This window comes from Rhea americana, unplaced genomic scaffold, assembly GCF_003343005.1.
Source record: "Rhea americana isolate MKP2758 unplaced genomic scaffold, rheAme1 scaffold_198, whole genome shotgun sequence".
Lineage (NCBI taxonomy): Eukaryota > Metazoa > Chordata > Aves > Rheiformes > Rheidae > Rhea > Rhea americana.
Genome location: NW_028186127.1, coordinates 1,512,281 through 1,539,735, shown reverse-complemented (window position 1 = coordinate 1,539,735; position 27,455 = coordinate 1,512,281). Strand labels below are relative to the sequence as shown.

The 27,455-nt window shown below is 34.9% G+C and overlaps 1 protein-coding gene across 1 annotated transcript in view; it reads left to right on the top strand.

The window, feature by feature from the left end:
- The window catches only part of KCNT2 (potassium sodium-activated channel subfamily T member 2), a 160,645-nt gene that overhangs the window by 88,887 nt on the left and 44,303 nt on the right, over positions 1-27,455 (top strand). The window contains exons 13-21 of the mRNA XM_085303198.1: positions 401-464; positions 7,794-7,902; positions 14,445-14,553; positions 17,219-17,275; positions 18,403-18,552; positions 19,704-19,933; positions 20,245-20,461; positions 21,934-22,039; positions 22,338-22,510. Of these exons, the coding sequence (XP_085159324.1) occupies positions 401-464; positions 7,794-7,902; positions 14,445-14,553; positions 17,219-17,275; positions 18,403-18,552; positions 19,704-19,933; positions 20,245-20,461; positions 21,934-22,039; positions 22,338-22,510 (1,215 nt within the window). The remainder of the gene's footprint in view (positions 1-400; positions 465-7,793; positions 7,903-14,444; positions 14,554-17,218; positions 17,276-18,402; positions 18,553-19,703; positions 19,934-20,244; positions 20,462-21,933; positions 22,040-22,337; positions 22,511-27,455) is intronic.

Genomic DNA, 27,455 nt, shown 5'->3' with positions numbered 1-27,455 from the left:
TATGGCTATTACCTGCCCTCTCATATTCATTCTTATCAATAACAACTCCTCAATATTGTACTTTTACATGGTAAACAGACTGGGGCTACTTATCTACCTTTTAAACTCATAGATAAATATGCAAGATAAATATTTTACAAAGTAAGTGTGTTTGAGGCCACACTGATGTTCTTATTTTGGCACAACTTCCCCTGGCATCAGAAGAAGTTAGCTTGCTAGAACCTAATCAAGAAGTACTGATAAGCTGTGCATTTGTGCACAAGATAGACAGATAGTGGATAAAAACAGATTAAACTTTCTCTGTATTCTATTTCTAAGCATATGTAAGACTATGAACTGTGAAACACACTCCACTGAAGTATTTTGTTGGCATATAACAGGTTTTTCTCCCGTCTTCTAGAATGGATGATGCTGAAGCTTGTTTCATTCTGAGTAGCCGCTGTGAGGTGGACAGGACAGCAGCTGTAAGTTTTGAATAAATAACTAAGAATGAGTATGCATGCTGTTTACACTCTCACTACCCATATTCCATCCCATAGGCTAAGACTTCTGTGTATTCAAGATTACAGTTAGCTGATTTGCACAGAGAATTTGCATGAGTGGGATGAATTTCTGATCTCAATTAAGTTAATGAAAAGTTTTCTACTGGATTTGCTATAGCTGGGATTTCACAAATTCAGGAAATTATATTTAATGTCTCATTTTACATAACATATCTACTACTGCTTTCTTAGAAACTACATTATATGAACTCTACGAATAAAGTTAGGATTTTACACTGTATATTAGTTATATATTTGGAAAAGTTGTAAAAAAGCCTAAAAATTTATATGTATACATTTTCTCTTAAAAGCTTATTTTACATGATAAATAATATGTTTTTATGCATTCTCTTTTTTCATGGAAGAATGGCAGAGTATCATTTTAACATTTAGGTATCGTTTCTGATATTGTATTTATATATATAAGCAATAACCTGGTACCTTACAGGTTTGTTGGCACTTRGTCATTAATCACTCCAAAGAGCAGCACTCAGTCAAAACCAAAAGTTTTATTCAATTTACCTGGACTATAGCACTATTTGCTCTCAACATCTAATTCAGAAAGTTATATTTATTAAAGCAGAAATGAAATATATCAGTTGGTTGGTATTTCCATTCAGAAGCTTTAGAGTATCAAATGCTTATTATGCACAAAGTAAGAATTGAATTCAACTTTATAAATTAATTTATGACTAATATCAAATAACCAATACTCTAAGAATATCTGACCGTTTTTCCTATTTGCCAATTACAGATGTGAAAAATTTTACTGTCTACAAAGGAAGACTGCTGATGCAACTGTTCAGCATATCTTTGATAAAAGAATAAAAGTATTTTAGTATCAATTAGAATTCATAAAAATTACCTACCGATTGCAAATAATCAGGRAAAAGTCACTGAGGAAGAAGTGTTTATGAACACAACTTCACTTTTTTCACTATGATTCACAAACTAAATTATTGCATGCCTAGCTGACTTCGTTCAGTTCAATCTTGAACTACAAAGCAGAATGATCAAAATAGGTTTAAGTATGCACAGGGTTAAATTAAGATAGTTGCAAATTACTTGACAAGATCAAATTTGTGTTCTTCAATTCAGTAATTGTAAGTTTCAACTTATCTCAATTTTTAAAAAGTTAAGATAGTAATATGCAGAAACAAAGCAATGTGCTTATATGAAGAATTTTAGTTCAATTCATACCTGTTAATATATTATCTGCCTCAGCCTACTGTTTTACTGATAGATTATAAGGAATAGCGAGTTTTCTAAAAATTAAAATTAGGGACAGAAAAACATAGAAAATGAAGACTGCATCAAATATGTAGGGTTTCTTAATATATTGCCTGTAACTTGTCAAAATTACTTCCTCTGCCCTCAAAGCCTACTTATTACCATACCTATACATACAGCTTATTAGAGAAAGAATGACAAAAGCAACAAAAGCTGTAGTTAGCAAGAAGAAARGATTGTTTCCTTGGGAGAAAAATGAGCCCTAGAAGCAAATTTTGTTAAAAGTAACTGTTAATTTTTTGTAGAATATCACAATGCTGTAAAAASTATTTTATTTCAAAGCTAAAGACCCTAGGCCAAACTCTTCACTTGCATAAAGCCACTGAATCTATGATACCGCCATGATATCAGACTTTTCTTGAACTAATGGCACTGAATTCAATTAATCAGCAAGAGACTCATGAAAACACAGTACTGAAAGCCACTGAATGGGCAACAAGTAGTCCTAGACAAAGTCAAGCAAGGCAAATACTCAGAATTTACTATTTAGAAGTTACAGAGGTACTAATGTACCTATCTAAGAGTAAACATAGATATTAGTTTCTGTAAACATGTATGAAAATATCAGTTACTTCTGTGACACTGAAGAAAAACACTAAACTGACTTGCTTAAATTAGCCATGAAGGGCAGAATCATCTGATTCTGATTCAGCTACAACATCTTGTTTCACAGAATATACTGGACAGTTATAAAACAGTTCAGAAATGAGAAGTCCCATACCATCAGAGGATGTGATTCATGGCCATTTTGTACTTCATACCTTTCCACAGTTGTAAGGACATCCTGCACTGACATAGGATTCACTTAGATGTAAGCTGTGCATCTCAACTCCGCTCATAACCTCTTCAAAGCTTATACCAAGAAAAGGCAATTTTCAGCTCTGCCAAGCTTTCCCACAGGGCAGCCAGTGGACTCCAAATATCTTCCATCTATTCTGGCCAATCCTATTCATTTTTGGTTTCAGAGTTAACAGCCAGCTACAACTCTCTCCATGCAGCCTTTCCGCCCTCACGGCCAGCGTGCCCCAGGGAATAGGAAAATGGGACCTGGCACTGTTTGGCATGTCTCTTCCGGTAGAGACCATTATCAAAAAAGGCAAATCTTACTGAAGAGACAGTCCTGCTATTTTCTGCTGGGACAGAATTCTCCTCTGGGTGGCTAGTCATAACGTGGCAGCAGATAGCAGATTGTTTCCCAGATAGAGTAAATAATATGAATCAAGCTTTTCTTTTCCTTTTTATTTGAATTTTATCCATTTAAAGGACTTTCCTCCCTTATAATCAAGGCTTATGGGGAAGGCCCTTGTCTTGGCAGCACTGCATACGCCAACACTTCCCCCTTTTGCAATATGGTTCTCAACAATCTGCTATAAAACAAATAATATTCTTCTCATGACCTGCTGTGCTCCAGAAATCAATGTCTACTATTGAAATCAACAACCACTCTTTATAAGGAATTGTGCTTTCAGAAAGTTTTCTTATCCAGGCTTAATGTAAAAAATCTTCTCCCCGCGTGACAAGTCTCCATCTTTTGTAGCTATCTGTGTAAAGCAAAGTATAACTATTCTGACCCCTTAGTTCAGGTGTTCACTTTGCCAAATGCAGACAGGAATTGATTATGCATGTCCAAACTCTCTGTCCCTTATTTCATCCTGTACATAGTAAGTGCCATCTGTCAATTTCTTTTTCACTCTGGCAAAAAACAGCATTTCTCAGAGAAATGGCAAAAAGAAATGGTAAGAGAACACAGGAGAGCAGGAGTATGGCAGCTAAGAATAAGCTATTCAAATGGTGCTTATAGTTCAAAAGAAGGTATTATCCTAGGCTCATGTCACATATTTATCAAAGTCAAGTATCCACTACAACTTCAGTAAATATCAGTATTTGAATGAGTTAGGAATTTTCCAAACAAGGAATGTTTGCTGGGAAATACCAGCTGATGAGAACTGGAATGTGTCCAGAAAGTCTATCATTTTCAAAAATGTCTGAATAAGGTCAGCTTGCCCTGGGATTTGAGATCTCCAAGAATGCTTAAAAAGTTCCTTCAAAAAGCTTGCCATTAGGGCTCCTCAGAGCTAGGAACCTCAGGATTTCCAGACTCAACTTCTTACGCAGTGTCCTGCTAGCTCTAGTCCTGTCTCAACTCTCAAGTCTGTCACAGGCCTGGGAGCGTGGCASTCCTAGAATATTTAAGATTCAGAGATATCATTTATTCTGTGGCTCCATAGCAAATAGCATAGATCAGGAATCTGAATTGGATCAGTCAARTTGGGCTCTGAGAGTCAGTTGGTTTGAACTTTTTATACAAGATATCACCTCCTCCTCTCAGTTTTTTGTTGTTTTACAGATATCTTTTTCACAGGGAATGCAATAATTTATACTTCAGGTAGAAAATAAAGACAGCTTTTTATATCTGTATTTTTGTTTTATCTTACTGCCCTCTAGAGCTTTGAAATGAAATAGAAATAATTTCCTCTAGTCACTGCTAAGAAATATATTAATATAAGTTATAGTTTGTCTCTGAGCTAAAGAAAGTTCAATTTTAAGTCTATCCCAGTATCTGTTAATATAACTGCAACTGATTTTTTACCCTAGTTTGCCYGAGAAATCGATAAAGTGTTAAGAGTACCTTGGATCCTCTCCTACATCTGACAGCTGTCAAAATAAAAATTAAAAGATACTTTAGGAGATCCCTATCCAGAACAGCTGGGGATTTTTCAAAGTCCATGAGGATTTTTCTCTCCCCAGCTACAGACCTCAGCACAGAATCTCCTCATTTGCCATGGCTGCCACTGGTTGTTCATTGCTTGCTGTTTTGTTCTTAATAAATTTTAGTACTAGCATTTGTTGCTTCTCATCCATGACTCTCAATTATAGCTCAGAAGGAAAGTACAATACCAGGTGACAGGCAGTTACTTCAAAAAATTGTTAGTTCTTCCTTTGCTCCCTGGATAAGTAGTCAGACCAAGAATCTGCCAGCTTTTCACAGTCTCTTACTATACATTTTCTCTTCTCTGGCAAGACAAAGCTGTGCTAAATTTTATTTTTTCAAATGTCATTTTGACATCCCAGGCCAAGATGTAAGCTGCTTATCTGCTACAGTAAGCAGRGCAGACATCTGTTTCACATATGGAGGATGTATTAAGCATTCTTCTAACATTCTTTCACCTTCTGACAACAGTTATGCTTTCAAGAGAAAATAATTTTTTAAAATTCGTAGAAATATCTGAATAACATAGGGAGAAAAAGGAAAAGGACTAAAATGTACTATCAAAATGATATTTGTGGTACAGTTGGTTTATCACAGCAAATTTAATCTTAGCTCATGTCACACATCATCACTGCAAATGACACTGAAGATTATGTTTCCCTGATACCATTTGCATAAAAAGAGTAGATAACATATCTGCAATGACATAGKTTTTTCACATCTGTCCCAAATCTGCCTCCAAACTTCTTGCTCATCTTGTAGTGCTGTATCACCTCCATCTATCCCATTACCCAGCCATTTGCTACTTTTAAGGTATATTGACATTTCATTCCCTTGAGACAGGAAAAAAAAGGGGGGGGGGTCATGAGAAGTCCTATGCAGAAGAAAAAGGGTTGAAAAAGTGACTGCATAAGAGGAAAGTTTATAGCAAGTTCTGAAAAAGGGTTGAAAAAGTGACTGCATAAGAGGAAAGTTTATAGCAAGTTCTGAAATCTGCTGGATGGGCATAGCAATCCTACATATTATCTTTCATAGAAGTGTTAATAAGATTGAATATAAACTAATTTGTTTTACATCCTCAAAAGGTCTTCCTCATATGACTTCATTCCAGTATTTCTAATGGAAAAGCTACTCAGTACCATCTYAGTAGACATTAAAATATTATGGTTTGAAAATGTCAATTACATGCTGTTCGAGACAGAGATTTTCCCTTGTGTTCGTGAGTCTGAAAGCTTTCCTTATTGCTGATGCTGCAAACATAATGAATCATTCTTTATATTCTATCATTTAATAGCACCAATTTCATGACTAGGCAAGGCATTTCAAGCCAAATATTGTTTCCTATGTGCAACTCTCAATTATTTCTGTTTATTTCTGAAATAAGTAAAAACTGATGATTAATATATGTTGAAAAATAACTGTATTTCATGGAATTCAATATATGAGTATGTTCTCAAATACTTTTATGGGATAGCAGAGTTCTCCCTATGTTTAACTCTCACTTGACATACATAGTAACAAGCACAGAACTTAAATCTGTGAATCTGTTGGAATCCTATGGTCAGTAGATGGCTAAATTCTGCCATCAGTTATGCATATGTGTTAGCTGCACAAAAATACAGATTTGGATTCTTGGTGTTGAGCTGATAATTTGTGAGACTTATTAACTTAACATCTTAAATCCTGATGTCTTCATTCTATGTTACTCAAATGTGGAGGCTTTTTTGAAGTACATTGTCTAATACATCCTTCTGGATTAATTATGCATGGCTTATCACTACCATCTAAGAGTTTTCACACAGTTCTTCCACATCCAAATGTCATCCCTTTTAAATTATGCTATTGCTGATACTTGCAGAAGGATAAAAGAGAGACAAAATACTGGGAGAAGATATCTGGAAACAAACCCTCTCTTGCTCATTCCAACAAATAAAATAGGAGATCATAATAGGATCATACTATACTACAGGTAGGAAGGGAGCTCAGGACGTCTTCAGTCCAACAACCCTTCTCAAAGCAGGGTCAGCTGTRTGCTCAACCAGGTTTCTCCGGGCTGTATCCAGTCAGGTCTAGGAAACCTGCTGCAYAGCCTCCCTGGGAAACTTTGCTCCACTGTGTGACTGTCCTAATAGGGAAAATGTTTCTCCTTATACCTAGTCTCAACCTTACTTTAACTTGCATTCCTTATCTTTTGTCCTCCTACCACACAGCACTTTTGACAAGCCTGATTCTGTCTTCTCGATAACCTCCCTGCAGGCACTGGGGGGCTGCTGTTAGGTCCCCATGAAGTYATCTCTTCCCTCCAGGCTGAGCAAGCTTCATTCCCTCAGCCTCCCCTTGCAGGACAAGTGCTTCAGCCCCTGGACCATCTAGGTGGCCCTCTGCTGAACTCACTCCAGATTACCCATGTCTTTCCTGTACCTCAGTATAGGRCTGAAAACTGCATGCAGTATCTAAACGCAGTCTAACTTGTATGGACTACATCTATTGGCTGTGCCCCTTAATATAGCCCAGAATATTGTTGGCTGTCCTTGCTGCCAGGGCACATGGCTGGCCCATGCTGTGCTTGCTGGCTGCCAGGACCCCCAGATCCTTCCCAGCAGAGCAACTCCCCAGCTAGTCTTCTGCATGTGCCAGTGCAGGGGGTCACTCCATCGCAGAGACAGGACTCTCTGTTGAATTTCTTGAGGTTCCTGTTGGCCTGTTCCTCCATCCTATTAGATAGGTGCAACAACTTATTTTTCTGCAGTTGTTGGGGACCTCCCCCAATTTTCCCATCTTCCAGAGATGACAGGCAGCATCCTTACAAGGACACTGGCCAGTTCTCTCTGCACCTCTCTGATCTTGTGGGCTTGTAACACTTAAGTTCTCCCACATAATCCCTGACTGAAGTCATCCACTGCTGGTCGTTCTCCCGCTCCTTGAAACCCACCTTGAAGAGTTCTGGGAGACCTTGCTGGTGAACACTGAGACAAGGAAGGCATTGAGTACCTCAGCCTTTTCGGTATCTGCAGAGTTATGGATTTGTCTGTGTGCATAAATATATATATGGATGTGTACATAAACGCACACATCAGTTGCTGTTGTATGGGATTAAAGTGAGTTATCACACTTTCTGTAGTGAGTTACCTCACTAATGCAATCAGCAATTGGAAAGTCATCAACCTTTTCAGAGAAAGCTCTTTCTTTTTCTAACATGATCATTATTTGTATTTCATTGTCATCACCTCATACTCTTTATTTCATTTTAGGATCATCAAACCATTTTAAGAGCATGGGCAGTTAAAGACTTTGCTCCAAATTGTCCTTTGTATGTCCAAATATTGAAACCTGAAAATAAATTCCACATCAAGTTTGCAGGTAAGTGTGAGATTTCAGCCATTTAAACTCTTTGGCAGTTTGTTTTTGTAAACACATAAGCAAAGTCAGATTCCCTAGAGATATTTACTACTTGGAAACAGATTAAAAAATGTAAGATCAAAATATTGTAAAAGTCCACGCACTGTAAATGTCATATCAATAGTAAAATGTCATGTTTTATATTAAAGTCTTACTCATAAGCATTTAAAGGATTACTCTATTAATATGTTGTGTTATATAATATATAATCTAGAATTATTTCATATATAATACATTGTTGCTCTGTAATTAGAGATCCAGGTTGCTCTATCCAGATTAGTTTGCTGTATCCATGTCTTTAAACAATTTCTGTCATTTAAACCATACTATTACCAAGGGCCATATGAAGAGAAGAGGTGAGAAAAGGCTAAATTTCATCCATACAAATAATTGAAAACAATTGAAAAAATGGAAAATTTCCAGTGGATTTTCTCCCTAAGTGATATTAAAAAAATATTTTATTTACTTTCAAATATTTTAAAAATAAAAATATCATTTAGATCSATGAGTATCATCAGTAATTTTACTGAGTATCTTAGAAACTATGAATAAAAAGTAAAATGATGTTAAGAAACACAGGTAAAATCCTCTTTCATAAGAACAGATTACTAGCTCTAATTTGGCAAATCATTTTTTGCAGTAGGTGAGTGGGTCTCACTTTCTGTGTTCATACGTGTGTGTGTGTTTGTGTATGTGTGTATATGTATGTTTTTTATATATATATATATACACACATATGCATACACATATATATATGCTTATGTGAAAACATGCAAATATGTTCCTAATGACAACTCATTTTATCTCTTTGCAAAAATATAAGTAGAAGCAAAGCTTTCCATTTCAACTGTAACTTGAAAAATCAGCTTTCCTGAAGTATATTTTGAGCATGAAAAGATTGCTGATTCATGCAAAATTCAAAAAACTCTATGGAGAAATATTAGGCTCCTTCATCATCCCAGAATGTGATGAAAAAGCAAATTTCAGTGYAGAGCAATTCCAGAGCAATAGTTAAAGCTGTAATTTTAAAATTTGCCAGATTTACCATTAGATTGCAAAGAAGGCAAAAAGCATCAATACCAGTCCCAAAGTCATAAACGTGTAGTCTTAGACTATGATATGGAACAGCAGGGAATATGACTTGTGTTGTGACAAGAATTAAAGTTTTTTTTCTTCTCTCCCTTTAAAAGAAAAAACACCAAGATAATCTCTTCTCCTTAGCTATAGTGACATTTCGTTATCCATAACTGTGGTAAATCGTCAGTTCTAATTGTATTATTAATAGAATTCCATTATTCTTAATGTCTTGTCTCTGTAGGAGCTTACACATATTTGTTCTAAGTCTCAAATTGAGAATTTGGACTATATAGTAAAAACAAAAAGCCAAAAACATCCCCTCTTTTTGTAATACTTTCTTCCATTGAGCTTAGCCAATCTGGTATCTCACTGTCTTCATTTATGTTCTGTAGTTCCTGAAGGGTTTGAGGAGACATTATGTAGTCTGAGCTTCATTAGCCTCCCTCTAATATTAATTATGGAAGTACAGTATCATAGGGTTAAATATTTGTATAGCACCTTACATCCAAAAAGAATTTTTGAGCTGATCAGAGATCACAGCATCCATTTCCACATGYTCCCTCATGTCAAACAGTATCATTTAATTTATTTTCATTGCACAACAGTTAAGACCAGAGAATTATAAGCTTTCATACACAGTTAATTTAGTTTTACTGATGCACAACAAAGGAAATTTTAAATGAAATTTTAAAATCGGCCAGGTTACCAACCCTATATAAACAGCATCACTGGATGTTTACCCACTGCAAATGGTCAGGCCACCAGCAGTTTGAATCATCACAACATTTGTTCACGTACCTTTTCCTAAGGGAGCTCTATTTTGGTTACTAACCTAGTCTAGCTCTGCTTCATTCTGAGATATGTACCCAGTGGGGGCTGCAGTCTATAGCCCTGTGCAGAGACCTTATCAAGAAAATCTGTCATAAACATATGCAACATTTTTCTAAGTGCTTTTCTTATTATGATTCAGGACTACTTTACTACTGCCTTAATGCAAAAGCCTTCTTTTAAATTTGATTTTCCTTTGAAAAATGACTCTCTTGTTCTGAAGGTTTACTGGATTGATATTGTGCATTTTTATAAACCTGAAGTACTCAGGAATACAATTTCTTTATTTTTTTACACACGGGTTTCAATATCCTAACTGCCAAAAATAAAGTTTCTGAATTTAGGGGGAAAAAAAGACTTTGAGAAAGTTTTCCTAAACAAAATTCTAACTTTAACTACATGGAAAATCTCTAAAACTATCGACCCAATTTCTCTGCATATTACATTACGATWTTATTATAACAGATCGACCAGCTGCCCTAGGTTGCATGAGACAGTTCTGAAATGTAGACCCCGACTGCAGCACCCCGAGGAATATTTCCAGAATGCTATTCAGTTTTAGACTTTAGAAACAATATATAGGACAAGTACTTGTTATAATTTTTTTAAACCAGCACACAAAATTTTGCCTTTCTTCCTCTCTTCAGTTAGAGTACTAGAACTTACTCTCATTGTCACAGCAAGAGAATGGAGACAGGGACTCCAGGTCTAACTTTTGCACTGGGTAATATAGCCTGTCAGGAAGGCATGCTTTGGTCTTGCCACCTGAACYCAGAGACACACCCTTGCATGCTGTCTTCTCTTTGCATCTGTTATTTTTTACATTAAAATCTAATTATTTTTGTTTAAAATGGTAACTTACATTAATACAGTGGAAATACTTTTTTATGCTTGGATATGACACTTCAATGGAATCTGAAAAACACATTTCCTAAGGGTTTGCCCCAGCAAATTCTTTTTCAAATTCAGTGTATGAAAACTCTATAAATATACAGTCGCTAACATAACAGCTACCAGATGGGTAAGGAAACACTTTATCACTATCGTTAACAATCTTGTGTCTTGAGCTGAAATACTATGATTACCCCTTAGTAATTTCCAACATACAAATGCACTGACATGCCTGTTTTYTCTTTCAGTAATACTGCATTTTCCTTCACTAGCAGTTGCATTTGTTTTTCTTATTCATACATACAGGGCTACAAAAGGCCATGTATCCTTAATGCATCCAACTGGCTCTGCATTTAAGGACAAACATGAAAAATGAAAATTATCCACACCTTAGCAGTTCTGTTTATGCAGTACAGATACTGGAGAAAATTACATACTTCTGAGTTTTATTTATAACATTTATATATTTTCTAGAAAATATATTAATCACTTTTACCTTTAATATTTAAAAATTACATACAAACACAATTCCAGGAACTGGGGACATATTTTATCGTTGTCTGTTCATTCAGAATACAATGGTGAAATCTGACATTAATACTATAGTAGTTTCTTACAAAGGAACATAGCCCAGATTCAATGAAATGGATATTGAATGCATGTGATGACTAATTTATCCAATTACAGATAAAAGTAAGCTAATGGATGGGCAGTTTTCTCTATCTGGTCTGGTAGTTATCATGGTAACTTACAAATTGATGAAAAGTAAAGTTTCTCAGAATAATTTTGCCAGTTCTAGGATGTTCTTACCACAGGGCTGATGCTGCAGGCACAAATCAGTACTTCAAGTATGTTTGATTTTCAGGAACATTACAGAAGTCATACCTTACTGCACCACATTACTACATTCATTTGTGACAGAGTTAGCAATAAATTTTCTCTCAATATATATTTTCAATAGAAAATATAGTTTCAGAAAATCCTAAATTGAGTATTTCTTTAGTATGAATGCAATAGAAATACTTCTGTGTGGTAAAATGACTTGACATCTTTAAGATTCAATTCAAGACAACATGCGTTTTCCTCTGTTGGTTCACTGCCATACTGAATGGGTAATTTGGTGATAAGTAGTACCTGATACCACAGGACCTGAAGATTGGGAATCAACAACAGTGTTTACCCACAACAGATAAATGAATATTTTAGCACAAAATTCTGTGTTCAACTAATTCATTTCCAGAAATGGAATGAAATAGAATAAACATCCCATAAAATCAGACACATTCTAACAATAAAGATATGCATGTTTCTGGAATAAGTCAACATTAATTCCAATTATTTAAGATTATATTGGTCCAACCAAGAACAAAACATGTCCCAAATAAATAGAGTTAACATCCAATTCTATTCCATAAGACTGTTGAGTCTTTATCATTTTGGATCCACAAAAACGTGTAGGATTAGATTTCCTAAAACTTAGTTTTCCAAGCAAGTTTGTGAGACTGACCTTGACATAGGCTCTGATGAAACAGCAGATAAAGTTTAGAAATAAAATTCAGAAGTAAATCTGAATCCTGATCTGGAACTTACTGAGCCTGAAAGCTGATGCTACTCTTTACAAATTAATATTTTACATAGCATTTCATTTCCTTTATTTATTTATTTTTTTAATTCCTGAACAGGAATCAACTAGAGCTGTTCTATACAATCTGAAAACTCTAGTTTTTAACAATGAATTAGAACAATATACCTAGTGATGAAAATTAGGGCACTGAGGAACCTACTGTTCGCAAACTACCACTGAGAATTTCAAAAGATTCAAAACAGTTCTGAAGGAATTAGGATATTATTACTATCTCCATTTTACAGAATAGATAAATAGCCATAGAGGGCATAAATTGCTCACACAAGGTCAAGACTACAAGAGAGGTGGAAACAAATCTTAGGATTCCCAGCTTTGTGGCTCCTGATTTAAATACCTGACATGATCTCTGCTGAATCTCTGAAACACACAATATTAAGATGACAGTTGTGGCACAGCAACTTATTTGCCTGGTGCTTTATTCTCTGCTAATATAATAAAAATATATTTTACATACCCATTCAAAATAAAACCAGATATATATTAGATAGTATAGAATTTATGTTGGATTTAACTCTGAGATATACTTTTCATTTGCATTGCACCAACCCTGATTTATTCAGTTTCATTTATATGTATTTAGGTCAGCATGCACCTTTTGGTTCAAGTACAAGATCTGAAACAACAGGGGATTAAATAATTTCTCTCTGTAGTTTTTTCTTGTTTAAGTATTAGATATAACACAACAACATTATAAACAAAAAATAGGGGGAAGGTATTAGGCAAAATCCCATAAAAATTCAAAAATACAAAGATTTCATATTSATTCAATTTCAGGAAGTCAGTATTCATTTTCATAAACCTTTGCATCGGACTAATGTTCATAGAACACAGCTATTCCATCCAAGCAGCAGACTATGCCTTATCCTGTCAAAATCTCTTGTTTYGAATTCAAATAATAGTGCCTAACCCTAAATCCAGAAAAAATAATTTTACTTAGGGTGCAGTAAATACCTTTATTACCTTTGAGAACCTTCTTTATGACTTTGAGTTTGTACATCGATGGGGAATTAATTAAATTATAAGTTTGCACTTATCCTTTCTTATACTTGCTTTAATATTGCCAGGTATACTTTAATGACATTAAAGAGTAGCTTTATTTTCCTTTTCATGCTATCACCAGCACCAGATCTGAATTTTAAGCATAAGTCATACAAACTCAATAATAGTTCATTCAATACTGTAAGCATGTGCAGAAGACTTTGCATTTTGAAGTATAACCCAATATTATGGAATAAATCTAATGATGCTGTTTCTTTCTCTTCTCAGTGCCCTCCTGCTAAGTACCATAAAGCCCAGAAAAAATAGGTATATCTGCAGAACTGTTCCATCAGAGGAAGTACTATTCTGCAGACATACTTGCCATCTCAGATGGATTCTCAGATAAAAAATGCAAATTTATCATATATGGAAGCCAGACAAGAACTGGGATAAAAAGAACATGAGGCTGTAATAAATTGGAAATGTAAAARCCAAAAACCATTTGCCTAGATGAGAAGGAGGCAGCAGTTGCTGGAGGAGATATTCAAATCTACTCAAGTGCACTCAAGTGCCGTGCAAACATCCCAGAGCTACTGCCAAATAACCAATCTGCAAGCCAGCACAGCCTACCCAGTTAGCCCAGGCACTCCTCCACTGCAATATCCTCGGTATGCTGCTTCCTGGAAACAAAACTGTATCTCTGTACAACACTTGATGTCTCTGTACCAGTTCATGGAAAGCTGCAGAAGGCGCAAGAGATATAAACTAGATTACATTACAGAGGCTACTCTTACCAGCAGTGCAGCAAGACAGTGGATGCAGGATTAATAGAGTCATCGCATCTTCTCCATGTGTAGCAGCCAGGCAAAAGTAGGCACTGGATGGAAAATTAACTCTAGTCATGAAATCTGACAGGTAGCCTACACGGGGCAAATCATAAAGAGCTACAATCCAGGTCCTAGTTGGAAGAGGGAGATCCAAAGGCTCGTTGTATCTTTCTTCACTGTTTTATTAGGAGAGAAAGTGACAATTTTGTGCAATAGAAAGTATTTTTGTAAGAAAATCTATATATACTTTTTTACAGATCATGTTGTGTGTGAAGAGGAATTCAAATATGCTATGCTAGCTCTAAACTGTATATGTCCAGCCACTTCTACATTAATCACACTGCTGGTTCATACATCGAGGGGACAGTAAGTATATAGTACCATAAAAACTCTTGCAAAAGTTATAGCTGAGATTCTTCAGAAAGTATCTTACTGTGAATTCCCAGGCAGCTACTACAATACAATTCTTAAAAAGCAATTGGAATTTTCTGAAGAAAAACCCGTCAAGATGTTTTACTTAAGATATAATTTCAAGGAGATCCCTCCCAAATATTTAACAACTTACTTCACACTGTTATGCCAATTGCACAAAAGAAAATGGGAAAACTGGTATTTCCAATTCAGTAGATTGAACTATGGGTATTTCATTCAGTTCTACTTAGGAACATAAAAAACTGAAAAAAATACTATATTAATTTGGAAATTTTTTATATACATATATCAAAATCCTAAAGACTGAAATTAAGAGATTTTTTTTCTGATAAGATATAAAACAGAATTTTCTATTCAGTGCATATATATATTAAGAAGTAAGCAAACATAAATGTGAAGAGAGGGTTTAAAACAGTAACCATGATGCTGGAAATCGTACGAGATCACAAGTCTCTACAGACTACATAGTAAGACCTCTCTGTATTTACCAAAATAGGTATAGTGTATCTAGTACAAGCTGTGTTACGCTGCATTTTTGGAATAATAAGGTATTCTTATTAAAGCAGCACTTTCAGAGAGAGGTGTTAAAGAGTAAATGTATCTGTAGATGTAGAGTACATGCATACGGACAGTACATTTTAGAGTCTAGTGAAAATACGTATGTTTTATTGTAGTAACCACAGGCCCAAGAATATGTTGATATTTACAAACAGAATTATTTAACCTTTTATGTGGCATTTGCAATATTTCACTGTACTCAGGAGAGGGAACACCAAAATTATGGCTAGAAATTTTACTACTGAGAACAGAAAATGCCAAGATTTTAATGGCACTCTCTGTACTAGAATCTGTTAATAAGGTGACAACAAAAACATTTCCATGTCTCCTGAGAATCATGAAGAAATACTCTCTTCATATACCTACCTTTCATTACATGGCATATATAGAAATTGAAGCTCTTTCTAATTATTCCATATTGTAAGTACATGAAAGAAGAGTAGTATTCTTAACAGCTGGCAGAGAGTTTTACATCAGCAAATGACATGTGAAAGGGATTCTATCTTCTGCTGTACTTGAAGACTTTAGCATTTAATTTCTAASTTGGGAAAATTCATCACTGATACAGATTCCCAACTATGATATAAAGTAGCCATAGTATGATTCAAAAGCACTTACTATTTCTTCTGTAATCGGAATTAATTGATAGAATCAGAGTTGTTAATCTAACTGATTTCTAGTCTGGATCTACGCTTCAAAATTAGTTATTGTATACTAGAGCAAGAAAAATATTTTTCATACAAACAGTATCCTATCCCATCAATAGTATCCTTTGAATCCTACCTACAGATACATACAAACTTGCTACAGAAGAATTCAGAAAGATTTGAAAAGTAAAAATGTTCTGTTGCTTTTCTTCTATTTTATTCTGCACTCATCAGAGTATTAAGATCAGATAGGTTTCCAGAATATTGTTTCCTGGAAAAATGGCAAACATAGGATATCTTTTAGAGCATGCATGACCAGGAATGTTTGGTCAAGTTGATATCACAGATAAGACTTTATTAAGTAGGTAGTTGGATTGATAAGGTAGAAGCATGAAAAAAACCGCTACTTTTAACCCAAATAAATGAACAGTTTTCCACATTCCTAATGAAATCTCATGGAGCATAAGCTTCTTTCCCTGTCCTAGATCTCTCTCTCTCTGCAACAAAAATGGCTGTTCTGTTTCCATAGTATTTTAGATGCATGCAACTATCAAAGCAGTGGCCAGAAGATTTCTTGCTATTTGGTATTTCTCTGGGGAAAAGTCAGCCATTAAGGCACTTCAAAATTTCAGCTTCATTTCATTTGTTAATTTAGTGGAGATACGATCTTAACCTGAAGTAGCTTATATTTTAGCAGAATTCAGGAGTAGTTCAGTGACAATTCATAGATTTAAAACATTGTCCCAAATTCTTACAAATGAAATGCCAGCTATTGTACCTACAGATATGTACGAGGATTCTATGTCGTGTTTTTATTAACAAAYATTTTGACATGTTTAATAAATACAAATACATTTCTGATCATCATGAAGGTTAAGTACACTGGGAAACTGCTAGAAATTAAGACAATAAATAGCATCAGAACATAACAAAAATAATTGTTCTGTATTATCGTAATTAAAAGGATAATTCAGTAAACAGTAAACAAAAAGAAGTACATGTATGTAAATTAAAAACATCTTCTGGAATTAACATGTGAGGAGACTGTGAAAATGCTTATTTTCTAAACAGCTTTGCTCAGATCCAATCATCAAGRGCAGTTTTTCTGCTGTTAATGTGGTCTTTCATACTAGTTTTCAGATTAAACATATATATAAATACTATAATTGTTTTCTCAATTGCTTACAGAATCCAAGACCGCAGTTTGTAAGATAGCAAAATTTTACCTTTAATCACAATCATAATTTTATTATTGATCTTCATTACTATTTTTCATACTTATTGTTAAATATTTTTAATCTAGTAATAGAATTCTATTAGGGTTTGTGTTATGATACAAAATACTGGAAGAAAATAACATTTCTGACTTGATAAACTTCATGTGATCTTTACAGAACAGCACCATGGGAAGCTTTTAGACAACTAACTGGAACCAAGCAGACTTTAAACAGGTGAACATTTTATTTTGGAGAGAAAAGTGAAATACGGAACAATTTTCTTTTATAGTTACGTTTCTAGTTCTGTTATTCTATAACTAATGCACTGTCTGTTAATATTGTTGCAATAAATATCGTTATTTCCATTAATCTTGAAATAAAGTATTTCTATGCTAAGAGTGGAGAAAAATGGTAAATTGAAGAAAAGCAGAACTTGTTTTAAGAAACTGAAAATGTATACATTTCATACAATACAAAGGAGCAGGTGCCAACATTAAAAGAAATGTTCATTAGGAGGCAAAACAGAGCACATCTGTCTGCTTTATGTCCTATCTGAGATCTATCTACCCATTATATCCCATCAGGTTCTTGCAAACAGAACTCTATTTCCACATAAAACTTAGTAAAGCTAGAGGTTCATAAAGGCAAGCCTGCAAGTTTTGATGTTACTAAAGGTTTGGAACATTTTCACTGGCACTGCATGTAGACAAAGAACATAGCTGCATGTAGTAACAGATCAGGATAGTCTTAATATGATTAAAGTAATAATTTATTTTCTTACACTAGAGGAAAGAGGGTATTTACTTGTTGTACAAGGCACAGTAACTAAAAACATTTTTTAGGATTAGGGCAGGATTAGGGTATACTGACGATAGGAAACTGGCAAGCAAATGTGGAAAAGTCTTTCTTATCAATAACGTGACCTAAGTCAAATGGGTCTTTTTCACGTAAATTATTTTGAATGACTCTTTACTTACTTCTAACAAAAATCAAACAAGCTGTCATGGATCATCTGGAGAGAATGCCTTTATGAACAGAAAGCAGACATTGTTGTTTCACCTCTCATCTTGAAATTGCAGTGAATCTACTTATTATCATGTGATTTTTAACGAATTCAGCCATATTTCTCCTGATACTGAAGTACATAATCTTAAAATGCCTATTACTTAGCAGAAGATGCTCTTTAATGCATTAAACTAATCTTCATGCTTCTGTATTACTAAACGTTGATCTCAAATATTTCAGCACAGAGGACCTTTCTACTAGGCATTTGTAGTTTTTATTGCCATGAGATATTGCTCTGATTAATGAGAATTTTATATTAAATTTTAAATTATTCTCTCTATCTGCACATGTTCCAGGGAGGGTCAGCAATCAGCAGAACAATGGCAGAAAATGTATGGCAGATGCTCTGGTAATGAAGTATATCACATTAACCTGGAAGAAAGTACATTTTTTGCTGAGTACGAGGGGAAAAGTTTCACATACGCTTCTTTCCATGCACATAAAAAGTATGTTTATTTTCTTTTCAAGGATTAAAAGAACAAAAAAAAAAAATTCTTTTGTCCACAACATAGCTCTCTATTTGAAATTGCAATATTATACAATACTCTGTTTCTGGGTTTAAATATATGGCCACTGATGTATTTCAAGGATATTCTTCTGTAAGTTACATGTGGTCAGGTAAAAGCTTATGATGATTTTGTATAACCCAACTCAGTCTGAAAAAATAGAATATAAAGGATATATAGGATAAATCAGACAACAAAAAAGACCCATACCTTAGAGACAGAGTATTTTAAAACACCAGACCCTTTCACTGTCCAAAACAATCTATATAAGTTGTTTTTTTGTTTGTTTGTTTTACTTAGAAGTCAGCTGGAAAAATAGCTTTCTTCATGGGTACACCATTGCATGCTCATTTCATGCAAAATGTTGAATTGTAAAGTGGTACATGCTATATCCTGGTGATTGTCCAAAATAAATAAAAACAATTTCTTCYGTTAGAGTGAACCTTAAGAACATTAACATATCTTCTTTCTTTAGGTTCCGATCATGCAGAGCTTATTCATTGCTGCGTGTGATGTGAACAAACAAGCTAAACATAAATCTTGTATATTCATATATATATTTAACACAGTGAATCTATATCAAGCCTTAAATATTGAGTTTTTTCTCGTATTTCATAAGTGAGAAGATGATATTATTGCTAATTCCTTATTTTTTATCACCAATCAAGTAGATTTTAAAAAGTGAGTAGCAAAAATGAATTCTGAAAAAGGTTTCTGCTACATATGAGTAATGGAACACTTCAACATGATGAATACTTTCTCATATAATATATCCATTTTCTATTAATATATTCTCAGAAGGGAATATTCAGCTGATAAATTAACTGGAACAGCAGTAGAAGAATACTATGGGGATTAAGAGAAATATTGGACTGAAATGCCTAGGGATTCATCACTGTGAAAACAGTGTTTGATCAGAAGTGGTCTATTTAGGAGATAACATTTTTAAAACATATTTGTCATACAGAGCTCTGCAAATATTCATAATCTGCAAAATATAAAAGTAAATGGGGGTTTACTTTTGACCCTGGAAATTCAGGTATATATGGAACTTTGTTTAATGAACTATGCCTTTCCTTTTTTTAATTAAGGTTTGGAGTCTGCCTCATTGGTGTTAGAAAGGAAGATAACAAAAACATTTTGCTGAATCCAGGTCCTCGATACATCATGAGTTCTACAGATATATGCTTTTATATAAATATCACTAAAGAAGAGAATTCTGCTTTTAAGAAGCAAGAAAAGCACAGAAAAAAACATGAATCAAAATTATCTTATCATGGGACTTCTAGGTTGCCAGTACACAGTATAATAGCTAGCATGGGTAAGTAAAAAAAAATGTTGTACATACTAACATGGATTAATTAAGAGGTATAGTTTAAAAATGTAGTTAACATTAGCAACAGTATATATTAACAGTCRGGAACCTAACATAAAAAATACAACTCTGTGGAAAAACGCTTCCTCRGGTGTAGTTTGATTATTTGTTATATTTCAATATAGTAAGCACAAATAATCTACATAGTTTTCCTTTTGATCTTTGGCTGCAAATGCAGACAATCCTCACTAAATATAGGAATCTCAATCATGTGTTTTGGCAACCACACTGAGAAAATACTTTCAACATTACTTCAGGGACGGTGGCTATCGATTTGCAAGATACAGGATGTCGAACTTCTGGCGGACCTACACTAGCTCTTCCTTCTGAGGGAGGTAAAGAGGGCAGACGGCCCAGCATAGCACCGGTTTTGGAGGTTGCAGACTCATCCTCGCTTCAGACATGTGACCTGCTAAGTGACCAGTCAGAAGATGAAACTAACCCATCAGATGATGAAGTCTCTGCAGGCTTAGAGTATGTATGCTTAATATGAACCAAACATTATCTGAAAAGCTAATATTGTGGAAAACAGCACTGATTTCAATAGGAATGAAAATAAAACACCATTTGATTAGCAGTGTTCACGTTAACTTTTGGATGTGCAGTTCAATCCAAGCAGCTGCAGCAAGCAGGACGTGTAAAGGCCAGTTGCAGAATTTTATCTGTTCAAGAAATGCTATTATCTGTTAGCAGAATACTGTTATGACTGTTTTGAAATGAGAAAAACAAATTGATGTCTCAATTTAGTGGAGTTTTTTTTTACACTTAGTAATAAGGACCTAATTGTATATTGCAATTTATTTTATAGCACAGATGCATGAATAGTTTTCTTATATTTGATACTTCTAAGGATAGGACTGAACTCACCTGTAAACAGATAAACGCTTCTGTCCTGAGAATGCAATGATAATCAGATTACCCTTTAACAGGCTTGTTGAACACTCAGAGGAAGGTGTCAGAGTTTCAACAACAACAAAAACAGCATGAGACAAAATTATTATTTCTAATTTACAATGTTTGTTAGTGTGTTACTGAAGGTAATGATACATTACGTCATTACATGATACTCAGACAAAAACAGAAGATTCAGTCCTGAAGCTCTCATACACATGAGCAATTATGTTTATTGGAATTACTAATAGGAATATTAAAACTGATATGCACAACAAAGCTTGTGGCACACCTAGCACCATCTACCATCTCCAACAGTGGCAAATATGATAAGCCTCAGGGAAGATCATAAAACTCCAATAAGAAAAGTAATAGAATTAATTATCTTCAAATTGAAAGATCAGGATTTATAAGGCCTGCTATTTTCCCTGTCTCCCCCAAAAAGCTGTGGATATTCTGATGCAAATCTCTTCTGATGCATCACGCCAGCAAGACAATCTGCCATTTTCAGATAATGTATCAGAGTCAGGATTATCTAAAACATATTCTAACCATGTTGAAAATCTATTATTAGAGCAAGAAAGCAAACAAGAAAATACTTGAAGTTAATATTTGCTTGTAACCTCACTTCTTGAGTTTTTGAAAGAAAGAGGAGGAGGAGRAAGAGTATAAGGCCCACTATTYTTCTTCTTTTCCTTTTTTTCAGAAAGTTCCAATATACGTGTTAGAAAAACTAGGACAGCACTTCATATCAGGCCATTTGCAAAGATATCTGTATGCAAAAAACAAAACCAAACAAAACAACCTCCCCCAAAATTCCTTTGGTAACCACAAATATGATAGCTTTCAGTAAATTTTATAGAATTACCTTAAGCAACAAAATATATATTCCTTTGATCATTATTAAGGATATAATTTGTTTCCAGTACTTGACTCTGTTAGTCTACAAATAACTATCAAACTTAGGCATAGGAATAAACATCTCAAAATATTTGATTAGCCGGTTGTGTTTTAGTAATTAACTATACTATAAAACTTTTGTTCTATTCTGCTAGGTATGCCAAAGGATATCCTCCTTACTCTCCTTATATTGGAAGTTCTCCCACATTTTGCCATCTTCTGCATGAAAAAGTGCCCTTCTGTTGTCTAAGACTAGATAAGGTAAAGGGAGTCTTTGTTACAACACAAAACTGCATTCACATTTGTTTTTTTATGTTCAACAGACTTAGATTCTGGTTTCTACTTAGAAGTAAGATTTGTTTAGCAACTGTTCAGCTACCTGTTTTCTCACCCTTTTCATCCACTAATATTTGTATTTTTGTATATTATATATATTTGTATAGGTCTAAGATCATCTCACCTGGTATAATTTTCTGATTTTAATTGTAAAATTYTTTAATGCCAGAGCTACACCTCCTTATCTGTAATTCACTGAACTTGCTTCCTATTCTGATTTTAGGGGTGCCAACATAATTACTATGAAGATGCGAAAGCCTATGGATTCAAAAATAAATTGATTATAGTTGCAGCAGAAACTGCTGGAAATGGTTTATATAATTTTATTGTTCCACTCAGAGCTTATTACAGACCAAAGAAAGAACTAAATCCCATTGTATTACTCCTGGATAACCCGTATGTACATTTTAAATTTATTTATTTATTTGGGKTTTTTTTATGATACATTTTCAAATTATTTTATCGTTATTGTGATAGATAGTAACTCTTCACATGGCCAGCTTAAAATCAAAAACATTATGGCACATATATCTTTGAGAAAGGTTGGTGACAAAAATAATAGCATGTGTTAACTGTCATCTACTAAATTGATTTCTTGCTGATTACAAATAACCATTTTGAATTTAAATATCTATGTTCTTTGTGGGCAATATTAAAGCTAAATATTCCTTTTAATACCCCAAATTACATCAATATTATTGGATCATGGTAAAACTAAAAACTTTGTACAAAATCAAGATATGTAACAGTACTTCAGACAACAAAAACTTACTTTACATGACACACTTAGTGGCCTAGACCTGTTAGGAGACCTTCTGGAGAGCAGCTCTGCAGAGAAGGACCTGGGAGTGCTGGTGGATGACAAGTTCACCATGAGCCAGCAATGTGCCCTTGTGGCCAGGAAGGCCAATGGTCTCCTGGGCTGCATTAGGAAGAGTGTGGCCAGCAGGTCGAGGGAGGTGATCCTGCCCCTCTACGCAGCCCTGCGGAGGCCTCATCTTGAGGACTGCRTCCAGGTCTGGGCTCCCCAGTACAAGAGAGACATGGAGCTGCTGGAGAGAGTCCAGAATAGGGCTACAAGGATGATCAGAGGGCTGGAGCACCTGCCCTATGAGGAACAGCTGCAAGAGCTGGGCCTGTTTAGCCTGGGGAATAGAAGACTGAGGGGGGATCTTATCAATGTGTAAAAGTACCTGAAGGGAGGGTGTCAAGGGGACRGGGACACAGACTCTTTTCAGTTGTCCTGTGTGACAGGACAAGAGGCAATGGGCAGAAATTGAAGCACAGGAAGTTCTGCCTGACCGTGAGGGGGAATGTCTTCCCTGTGAGAGTGACGGAGCACTGGACCAGGTTGCCCAGAGAGGTTGTGGAGTCTCCTCTGGAGATAGATCTTCAAGACCTGCCTGGACGCAACCCTGTCTAACGTGCCCTAGGTGACCCTGCTGAGCAGGGAGGYTGGACTAGATGATCTCCAGAGGTCCCTTCCAACCTTCCTGATTCTATGATTRCTCTAAGACAAGCAGTTCTATAAACCAGTAAGAAAATCTCTTTGTCTACAATTATATAAAATTATGGAAAAGTTTATTTGTTATTAAACCTACACTCTCCATCTGTGCAGCTCTAAAATAAACCATTCCTTAGCAGCTGTATCATAGCAATGACCTCTTCTCCTATCATTAGAGAAATAAAGTGGCTGGAGGAACAGTTCCTGTGCTACCTTAATGTTTTCTTTACCCCTTGGATGCTGTACAATAGACATGAAAGTTACAGGTGTTACCATCCTACACTCCTGTGCCAATTTATCCCCTATAGTAATGCCTGCAAAAAGATATTTGTTATGCAGATGCACTAAATTATTGAAGCARAATTATAATTTCTAATCTCTGTGGTATGTTATTCACCTTCGGGGCTTGAAACAAAAAAAAAAAAACGGTAAGAAACCATACTCCTTTCTTATAAAATGATGCTTGATTACTCATAGTGTTATAATCAATGCTAGTATACCAGGATAGACATAATTGGCAAAATACTCTCCTTTTCAGTATTAAGCAGCTCCTCTCTCAAGTTTGATCTCTTCATTACACTCACATTGGTATTTCTCAGTTCTCTTTATATTATCCAAAGGTAGTAAATTGATTGCTTTAGAAAGTAAATGTTGATGTTTATTTCCATTATTTTGCAGGCTAAAGATACATTTCATGCCTTTGCTGTAAGAGATAACATATGCAAGTTTTTTTCTCAAATTTGAGAGTTATGTGATAGTGTTGCTTAAAGCACAGCCATACAACGTGGTATGAGAAGATGAGTAGAACAGAATACACTTAGATTTCTGAAAAATGAAGAAGATAGTAAAACAGACCATTTTYCTTCTCTCTGTGCCTTACTAAAGCCAAAGACCTTTTCCATTTACTTTCAGAAATGGCTGTACTGAAGTGAATGATATGTAAAATGTTACACATTACCAGGTACAAAACTTAAAATGGGCTAACTACTACCTTACAGGAGCTGCTCACTAAACCAAATCATTTTAAAAATTACTCCAGGAACTTTCTCTCCTCCACTTTTAACCAAAATCCCACCTGGTAAGAACATGTCCTCATGAAAAATCCTGAAAAACTTGATCAAATCTCCTCCTCACAACCCCAAAGACATGTTAGGAAATATTTACTTTTCATCCAGATTTTTCTAGCATTGGAAATGCAATGGTTATAGCTCACACTGGGTTTTAGCTCTACTCCCTGTATTGTTTTTTTATGGGACTCAGAATTCATAGAATGGACTAAGTGTCAATATGCTTGACATAAGATAAAAACACTGCCACAAAGCCTTAAAATTTACTTATAACATGATAGATAGGTGCATCTATCTGTCTGTATAAAACAGCAAACATCCTAAAACATCTTTGGGAAATGCTCTTCTCGAGTCTGCCATCAGGTCATCTTTGAATCAGAGGTGTTTTGCACCTGGAAGGGCATGCGCAAGGAGCAGAAAGCAAGCAGGAAGCCTGTCTGGAGTACCTGGTTAGGACGATCCCTACAGTGGATCTACAGTGGGGGAAAGGAAAGAACGGCAGCACGTCCCCTGACACAGGCACAACCTAGTACTAGAGCCTACCAGGGTACTAGAAGTTGTTGTCTCTCCCGTGGTATTTGTCGGGGGGATGGGGGAGGCGGGATTCAGAAAACTAATATAGGGCATATATAGTTTTACATATATCTATAAGTACAAGAAAAGCAATCTTAAGGCATCAACTGCACTTTTTTTTTTCCATTTCTCAAAACTGCAGTTAGAAAGGTATTTACCACAGGTAGAAAAATCAGGAAGTGTGAACATGTATTTCCACAGACAATATCAAAACAGAGAGGGGTAATGCTCAAAAGCAGGGAGACATCCCTCATCTTGTTAAGCCTGTAGGTCTSAGAGCGCAGGAAGCTTCAGAGAGTATCTGAATCTTCCTGATTAATCAAAATGTTTTCACTATCCTATTTGCCTGGAAATCCGTGGAATTCTTAGACTTCCTCACATTAGATATTGAAAATTTCAGACAAATTCTTTTATGGCAAGACTAATCATTTATAATCAGACACTAAAAACTTTTTTCAAACACTTTGGTGCTGCTCAAATACTTACAATCTCAATTTGGAAGATACAAAAATGAAGGTTAGGCAGGTACAGAACATTAAATCACACTATGATGAGAAGAAAAGACAACAGTAAAAGTGGCATGTAGGCTCTTATCCCAGAGTCACACTTTTTCTTTATCTATTCTAGTTTAAGTGATTTAGTATACAAAAGTCTAGATCTTTAGTCAAGCAGTATATACCTGTGTTTGCAAAATAGAAAAGGGTTTAATTATAATTTATAATATGGCATAAAATGAATTACACAAATTAGTAAAGGTATAAATTATTATTTTAAAGACTGCTGGTTTGCAAATTCCATATTAGATGGTAGGACATGCAAGTATACAGTGCCCTCTAGTGATTACTTTCTTTTTCAGGGTAGTGCCTGACTTTGCATATTGATACATATTTTTATGCTATTACCACATTTTAAGTCTAGAAATGCTTTTTCTCAGCATAAACTAAAAGCCATGTGTTTTAATTAAACTAACACTCTTAGCATTGTTTCTCTCTGAAAGGSTATAGGGCTTACTATAGGGCTATAGGAATCTAGCTAAAAGGCACAGTGGTGCTTTTCATACCTGCCCAAGGTGGGATCCAGGCTGCCATTCAAGTCAATTGGAATGTTTCAATTTAACTCCACTGGACTTAGGACTTCAGTTATTTCCAATTAAAAATATCTCCTCCTTGCTGTTCTAYACCTATTTTCTCTCTTTATCTAGGCAAACTATTATGGCATGCTTATTCTAATATCTATACWTTTCATGGGTTTTAAGATTTCAGTTATTTTTCAGTATGTGAGAAGACATCCAGTAAAATTTATGACTGAAAAAACAATACCATAAAATAGTGTCTTGCCTTCCACTTCCTGTTTAAAAATAAGGTTTCATCTAAGATTATTGTACCATTGACTTGAATGGAGCTAATGTCTCTAAAACCAAATAATGATTGGGTTCCACTTCACATTTTTATTAAAAATTTTCACTGCTTGTTTTAATTATTCCTATGTCATGCATTGGAATCACGCTTGTAGACTGTCTTTGTCATCAGTCATTCATTCTTATAAGATATTTGGAATTGAATTGTGCCATAAAATTTCTGATTTAAGAAGTGCATTTATTAATAAATATAAATTCTGATCACTCTTTATGATCAGAACAAACTGTTGATTCACAGCTTTCTGCAAACTTATTTCCTGTTTACAATATTAAATTATTCTGCCAAAGTTTTAAAAAGATTTTTTTTTAAACAAGCTACCAGTGTATTGATATACGTTTGAAGAGATGCTGCTTTTGTGATGTTGTATTTCATTTTGTAATCCCATCTGCTGCTTAGGCCAGATATGCATTTTCTGGATGCAATCTGTTGGTTTCCAATGGTTTACTACATGGTGGGCTCTATCGACAAGTAGGTGAAATAACTGTTAGAAAACTTAACATTGTAGTGTCAGTGGTTTGTTGTGTGTATCGTGATTGCATGCTTAAGTTTGGTGTCRTATTTGAAGATGATCTTTTTTGCATGCATGGTTTGTGTCACTGCGCTATAATTTGGGATTCCAAATCTCAGACTACTAAAGGAAATGATTAGTGAAAAATCTCTCATTTGTAGTTTACATAACTACARGTAATACTATCAAAAGCTTTACTTGACATTATGTCTCCACATGACAGAGAACRCAGGTTAGTATCTTCAAAGTAGAAGATTAAAATAACAGTTAT